Source organism: Halyomorpha halys, unplaced genomic scaffold (assembly GCF_000696795.3).
Source record: "Halyomorpha halys isolate HHAL.00 unplaced genomic scaffold, Hhal_1.1 Scaffold543.1, whole genome shotgun sequence".
Lineage (NCBI taxonomy): Eukaryota > Metazoa > Arthropoda > Insecta > Hemiptera > Pentatomidae > Halyomorpha > Halyomorpha halys.
In genome coordinates, this window is record NW_027114701.1 from 310,374 (window position 1) to 318,693 (window position 8,320).

At 32.0% G+C, this 8,320-nt stretch overlaps 1 protein-coding gene across 2 annotated transcripts in view; it reads right to left on the reverse strand.

Moving 5' to 3' along the window:
* Nucleotides 1-8,320, reverse strand: part of LOC106684102 (retina and anterior neural fold homeobox protein 2) — a 227,257-nt gene that overhangs the window by 191,270 nt on the left and 27,667 nt on the right. Inside the window, exon 2 of one of the 2 annotated variants that reach the window (XM_067051856.1) lies at nt 5,018-5,062. The exons of the other annotated variant lie outside the window; for it this stretch is intronic. Coding sequence (XP_066907957.1) covers nt 5,018-5,062 — 45 coding nt within the window. The remainder of the gene's footprint in view (nt 1-5,017; nt 5,063-8,320) is intronic. 2 annotated transcript variants of the gene reach the window in all.

An 8,320-nucleotide genomic window follows, 5' to 3' on the forward strand; every position in this document is an offset into this window, starting at 1 on the left:
ATAATCTATAAATGTGTACAAATAATACTTATCGCCATTAAGTTAGCACATTGTAATATTGAAATATATATACATATATAAATAATGAAAACTATTGGTTTACAATAAAATTGAATAAAATTACATTAATAAAAAAAATAATACATTATACGATGTCCTTATGGTTCTTCTTTAAATTGTTATAGTAATCAATTGAATAAATGTTGGAGTAATCTGAACGTTATATATCATACTAAATCAGTAAAGAAATGCAAAATTGTCTTTAGTAAACTTGAATCAAAGATTGGTAATAACCAGGAAAAAAAATTATAACTCAGAGTTGCGAGGACATTAGAGATTCCTCGTATCTGGTAATTGAGTAATTGAGATTCGTGGAATGGCAAATTGTTACTTATTATCCTAAAGCCAGAACAGATAACCATTTGGGACGGAATCGTACCATGGAAGCGAAATGAATATGTTTCCTTTGAGAGAGGATGTAACGCCTTGTCATTAAACAGGTCGTTTGTATTCTGGTCGTTGGAATGGTTCTAGTCTTCAGCGTCCTTCCTAGCAACTTTTTCAATAACCCAAGTACTTAGCCAACTTATTGCGATCTTATTCCACTATTAATAGTATCGACAATTGTATCTGAGCTATTTTATATTATATACTGTGTTTTACGTTTCATCACCAATCCCTCAAAATGTGTTTCTCTCTACCATATTACTCTTTTTGGAATAAAATTCATTAAATATTAGTTTGATGCGGCAATCGATGATTTGATTAAAAACAATTTTTTTTCTTAAAATAAAAATAATTGAGTCTCAAATTATGTGATGGATTAAAAATGTCAAACGTCTACGACGCTAGTTTTGATTTATTCTAATAATAATAAATTTAACTATCGGTTGAATCAGAAATATGAATAATAATTTTTAAATTAGTATCTCTCCTAGACCAGGCAAATGATTTTACAAGCTTAAAATAAGCTAGTTTCTAGTTATGTAAATGATTTGTTTAGCAAATTATTGAAATAATATTTTTCCTGGAAATATCCATGCATCTCTATCAGCGTTAAGTCATAAATTCAGTTTTTCGTTCCATTGTTCGGTAGTAAGGAAGAAAAATAAACGCTCAAAACCTGACAGCATTAAGTAAAGTTGCATTATATATGTTTATAATTCTATAAATGGCACATCTTTTAAACCCAAAGCTCCTTGAAAAAAAAAAACTGTGATTTATCTCAAGAATTTATTTATTGAGAAGAAGACAATATTGTTTGGGCCCCCCGTACCTCATTTGGTTATCCCGTCTTACCAATTTTTGAGATTTCTGGCGGTGCCCGTTCGAATCCGGCCTGGGGCGTTGATTTTTTTTATTGAGTGGCGGTCCCACAAAATGAAAAACTTGAAGGAACAGCGTCATAAGATTTTTGAAAATAAAGTATTGTGTAAAATAGTTTGACGGAAAAAGGATGAATTTACCAGAGAATTTAAAAGACTACACAATGAAAGGGGAACTGCACCCGGTAAATATAATTCAGGTTATACTATTGCAGTGAATAAGACGAGCTTGTAAGGTTGTAGGGTTTTGTAACGATAGTGTCCCTTTATTATTAAGAAACATTGAACCGTCGATTAAATAAGCAAGGGATTGACCGAGGGGTTGACCGAAGCTTAGGTGGGAGAATTGCGTCAAGACTGATATGGTAGATTTTTGTTTGAACAGGTACCGCTGGACAGATATATATGTAGCCAGCGATTAATGGTATTGGTATTGAACCTTCGGTTCGTTAACCCTCTAGTTTAATTATTATTATTAATCATTTCTTTTCGATTCACTGAATAGTTGATTTTTTAAAGCAGTTGCCTCATAAATGTTTCACTTTAATATATATATTTTTAAATTTAATCATATAGACTTAAATTCAATTTACAATATTCGATAATTGATTATTTTACAAAAGATTATACTATAAGTAAATGTGCATTATGATTTATAAAACATAACAGAATATAATAAAATTTGAATTTATAATAAAATTTTTTAATAACTTGTGAAAAACAGTTGGATGCACTCCTTCAACAATTCTATGTTAAATGGTCCTGAAACTGTCTTTTTTTCAATGACGATGGATCAGAGAATTATTGGAAATAAGAAAATACTTTCTATAAATCTAAGGTTAAAATTGCTCTGTTAAAAAAACAATAGTTGTCAATATAGGAAGAAGCAGGTCGGAAGCTTGTCTGCAGCCAAGACAACGGTGAATGTAAAAGTACTGCGTTTCCTGCTTGCATTAAAATTCAATTAGTAAAAAAAAAACACTGTCGCTTTTCTTGTTGTTTTTTCCTTCACGCTAATTACTGATGAGTTTAGTGTAGGGTTCGTGTCAGGACTTAATTTTTCAGCTCCCCTAAATTAGTTCTGAGGTTCATTTTCTTGACCTCAATATTGCAAATTGGAGTGGAGTAGCCCGATGGGGGTATTTTTAGCTATGGAATTCATATGCTGAACGACCTTGGTTCAAATCTTTGTGTTTCTTCCACAGGAGTTAATAAAAATACATGTAAATATTTATTCAAAAAATAAGAGAGAGAGAAGATACGATAATTTCTTTAATGCTTATTATAAATTTACTGAATTCCTATATTATGTAATATATAAAATGGTTTCAGCTCATTCTAAAAAAAATTTAAGTCTTATTTCCTTACAATAGCAACCGGTAGTTATCGGGCCCCCTATAACCGATACTCAGGTACGTCGGGTGACAAAGAAAATCCGAACTCTTTATCTTGAATATTTTGTCTGACACGCCTAGTGTCATTCTCTGTCGTCTGATGCTATCGTATATTAAATATGACGACGAAGAAGTGTATTATAAAATACAGGTCACTTTCTGCGCCATAAGTCACACTCAACTTTTGATAAATTGCTTTGTGTTTTCAAAATGTACGGCTTGCCGGACTGCCGTACCATTTATTGAAAGACACAGGACTACTACACTAAGTTTCATTATTTTTTATAGACATCACTAACAATCCACTAGTATGTTTAAGAGGATATGCAATTACATCTCATATCTTAGAAGAAATAGGAGTATGAGACAGGGTTATTTCCGTAGTCTTTATTTATATTATTTTTTTAAATTAAATTATTTTTATTTCTGATTTTCATCACTTTTTATATGTAGTACTCTACTCCTACAAATTCTGAATAAACTGTAAAGTATTTTAAAGTGTTAAAATCCTTTCTGTGATAAAACGGAATTATACGTATCCTACTCTATCTGAGATTGAGTCCTTACTGGATAAAAGTAGCGCAACCTGGTGACGGCGATGGTTCCCAGTCACCTAATACAGTTAAGTGTCCTTATTGAATATCAGGAAATGTCTAATTAGGATACTTAGCTGTAATCTCTATGTTTTATTGTCTTAGTCCGACAAAGCAACAATGGCTGCCGTCCGCTCTCGCAACGATTCCTTGTCCTATAAAGTGAAACCAACTTGAAGTTGGACAAATATGTCGTGATGGATAAGTAGTTATATGAAAGTTAGGGGAGCACTCCATATTCATTAGTGGAAGTTGTGCTTTAGAAATGATAGACCGTTGGAACATATGATCTATCGATCCCATTCATTGTCCATATGTATTAACATTTAACAATTGTGAATATTTTTTTCCTTGCAATTTCTAGTTCGTGACAGAAAAGATCTTGAGAATGTAAAGAAGTTAGCAAAAGAAATTTATGTTCGTAAACTTTTCAACTGACCATAAGTTGTTACGACGTTTCCCTCCGACTGATTAATAAATTGGATGTTAAAAGGCTATCAACGTTTCAGCGTACCTTAAAACCAATGACGAGACTACCATAAACCAACTGTATTAACGGCGTTTAAACGACCCAAGTCGAAATGTCTTCTGCTTCAACTTCAAGGTCCATGTTTCCTCGAGTTTCTTTTTTTTCTCTTCTTCCTCTTGTTAGCTAATTATAATAATTGACCGGTCCCTGAGACAAAATAGAAACAGCAGGAGACGCTGTAAACATTCATGAGACACAGGACACGGACACCCCGGAGCGGGGCTCACGCTGAGGACCTCTTTCTTACACCTCGCCCATTTCCTTATTTATTCTTCCACTTTCAGGATAGGGCTCCTTTAACAACTGCTTTATGTCCTCGGGAGTAATTTAATATTATCCCCGCCGTAATTATCCTATGATATACAGCGATCGCTTACAGTGTTCCGGCTGGAGGTGGGCGTACTGGGACGTTAAACTGCACTAGTGATTTACTGTAGTAGGCTGAACAGTCTGGAAACAGCTGTTATTTCAGATAAACTCTAAGCCATAGTGTACGGAGCGTTTATTACGATAGCCCTAATCGGTAAGGTACTCTTTTATGAAGTTGTTTCCTGGTGTAAGATGGTTTGATGACTTATTGATAAATGATCTATATCGTTTCTATGACAAAACTAGAATATCAATCCAAATGACTTTGATTCAATATTATCAAAACATACATTTGATACTAATGTATTCCAAACGTTTGGTTTTGTTTTAATTGGATAAGACAAAAATTAATTGTTTAATTGGTACTTGTTGGAGAATGATCCCTACGAGTAGTGACATACAAATCATCTTTAAAAAAAAACCGTTTCATTCCTTGTTCAATATACCTACTAACTTAGTTTTTTAAAAATCCTGGTCCATAAATTTTTGATTACTGTAAAATTTACGGACTCGTTCCAGAGGGTATTAAGTTTTATGAAAAATTGACAAAATGGAACAAAGCAATTTTTTTATGGTATCGTGGTAGATCGTTAATTTTTTCAACATAAAATATTAGGCTAAAAGGAAATGTTAACGAAAAGTGACAGTGTGTTTCCTTATTAAATATAAAAATTATATATATAATTTTTATTCATTTTCAATTCGCTAAATTTCAGTAAAATAGAAAAATTCTTGTTAAAGAAATATTTTGAGTTTCTAATGCTTTTAAAATCTACTTTAAAATTTTCTGGGATAATAAGACATTACCTTTTAGTTGGTCTTCGTCCTTCATGATTCGAGCTCCATAACCGTCTGAAAGAAAATGAAACAAAATATGAATATTGATCCATATTGTTTTGATATTCTTCTTTATTGAATAATAAATAGAATAAATTTACACCGAATTATGCGCTCAGTAGTTTTTAAATAAAGCCAACGATTTTTATTTCATATTTTTGTGATGTGTCATAATAACATCAGTCATAATAGGCATTACAAAGCCCATCTTGCTTTAAAAAAAAAGAAAAGTTTTCTACTCGGGTAGGAATCGATCGGTTTAAACTGATATTCCTTTTGAATAAAAATATACTTAGTGTTTTAATAGCATGTAATCTCCTTCACAATATGTTTAGGATGGTGGTCGGCTTCTTAATGTAGTTAAAGGGCCAATTTTACCATTAAAGTCGTCCAGAAATGTATGAGAGCCATAGCTCTGTTTAAAGAAATATAATTTATTGAATAAAAAATACATAAGCATGGATACATTTAAGTAAATAATATATTGATATATTATGTATACATAATATAGGTATATCCACATAATATTAGTAATAAGCAACGAGAATAATCTCCTTGCGATTCCTGTAGAAAGTTCCCATCTGTCTCATCTGGTTTTAAATTTGATATTGTTCGTAATGAAAAATATTTGATTGTACGCCTATGACGAACCAGAGATACTAATAACACTAAATGCAAACTTTTTCAAGCTATTTAAGTCGGACAAGATCTTTACGACATTGAAGATGACTTCACCTCCATTTTATAAATGTTTAGCAGTTGGCATCTTATTTGAAAGCAAAGTGCATTTTTCTCTTCTAGGATTAAGATAGTAGCGAGACATTTACATTTTTATTTGCACAAACTTTATTAGCCAATTAGAGCAATTGTATTTCAATCATGACCCTATGAAATCCTAATTCGTTTACATTTACTTTGAGAGGATCTATAAGTACTTATACTTATCCTTAGATAAGTCTCTTTCGTGTCTAGAAAAATTGTTTATACATTTTACCATTCGTATAACTTAAAAAATTAACATCATTGGCATTAAGAACTTGTCTTCCTTCAAGTAAATAACCTCTTCAAAATGCATCATACCTATTTTACTAAATATGGATAAAACAAAATATATGGTTAGCAGTAGAAACGGGAGCACTCTCGGTGATATAGATACAGGAGGTATTGCATTTGAAGATAGAAGTTTTATTTGTATATTAAGTCCTCACTGAATTGTCCACTCTACGTAATTGATTCACATTTTATGCCCGATTATACGAGTGGTAACTCTCTCTCTCTCTCTCAAGAATAAAAAAAGATACGCAATATTTTCGAAATGTGGATGATGACATGATTTATCTGAAAATGTAAATTTGATGAAGGTAATAAAACCCCGGTGAGTCCGCCGTTTGCCGTCAGGTAGCTCTCTTTATTTTAATTATACATATATATTATAAATTAAAATTTTGAATGGCTGCATAAATCATTATATATACGTTTGTGTATAATGTCGCTTGCATTATTATAACAACGTTTGTGAGCTAAAAGGAACATTGTTACATTCGAGGTTATCTGTCTTTACTGCAGCGTAATATAATTTCAGTTACAGCTTTTGCTATTCAACTGTTAATATAATTAATTGGAAGACTGCTAAGAAACTTATTATAAATCTTAGTTGGAATAGTGTCTTATGTTCTGAAAGGTTTTTCCTGCCTGTGCGGTTATTTTTATTTTCAACTCCATTGTTCAGGTAGATTTTCTAAATTTATGTTTGCGAAATTCCACACATCTTACGATACGAGAAAAACTGGAATATAATATATTAAAATGTAATGATAATAATTATATAATACTTATATTTAAGTCCCTAGTATTTTCAATAAAACAATGTAGAACTGAATTTTTTTTTAATTAGTAATAAATAGTGTAATTGCATAAGAAGTCAACAAATACTTTAGTTAGAATTAATTTCTTTTATGGTAAATTAATAAATCTCATGATCGTACAACTCTTAGAACTAAAACAGATATTACCAATTCGTTGCTATCATGTTATTAGTGATACTAAATTCATTAAATGGATTCAAGACAGTTATTTAAGATGTTACATTACAAGTATTAAATTTAGAATGAATTATTAATTTTTTTTTTCAGCTATTCAGATAAGTAAACAATCTTGGCTTGTTAGTGTTACGCTGCAAAGATAAAGACCTGTTAGATAAATGAAACCTTCATTCACAAAAAAAATCAATTTTGGAACATTCTCACAAAGAACTTTTATCCACTCATGCCTTTAATTTATACCTTTGGTTTCAACATGAGAACGCTACTTTTTTATTATGTAGTTGTTCAGTTATCCTTTCCATCCTCTTCACCATTACAGAGCGTACCCCCTTTACAATAAACGAATAAAATTTGAAGACCTCGGAAACTAACCTCTTTAGTTGGTAGAGACATTAACTATGGAGTAAAAAAATACAATTTCCTTTTTTTAATTAAAATAAATCTTGGACTAAATATAGATAAATTGTATGATATTCAAACAACATAATGGTTGTGTTTAAGGATAGGTAATGCGGTATCTTTCTGAATTTCCAAGGTGCCATGGAAATTCAGAATCAATCGGGAATCCAAGCCATTCAAGAGTCTTCCCAACTACGGAGGATTTATTCCCAGTAATCCGACTCATAATTCTAATACGTTAAATTAATTAAATACGGTTCATGTTTTTTTCTTTTTCTTTCGCGTGAGGATGCCGTTAAAAAAATAAAATGATAAGCCCAAAGCCAATTTCCTCCAGTGGAAGCGGTGGAAGCGTGGATCACGGATTCGAATCCCGCCGAATCAGTTATCGTTAATTAACTATATAAAGAACTACCCCCTCCCCAGCCGAGATTATTACTAAGGGGTTATTATTAATGTAAATAGTGAACATGCTGCGGATCGTTTGATGTGGCCGCGTGGTATTAGTTATGTATAAAGTAGTGGGCTGGGGTCTGGATTTATGGCTTCGGTTAGTGATATATGCTGGGAGCTCGCCGCTGGTTTTAGTTAATTGTTTCCAATTAGGTACGGGGCCAGTGTGAACCTCTCCTGCGTAGCGGGGTTCTCCGGTGGTGGATTGGCCATCAATAATATCTCCAGAGGTGGTACACATGAGGAGTTTATTGGAGTGCAAGAGTTCTAAGGGCTTTGGTGTTGCACTGGAGAAACACTACATGTTTTCTTTTAATTACAAAAGTGCTTATACTTTCCCAATTTTTTTTGATAGAAGAAAAATCTGTAAAAAAATAAA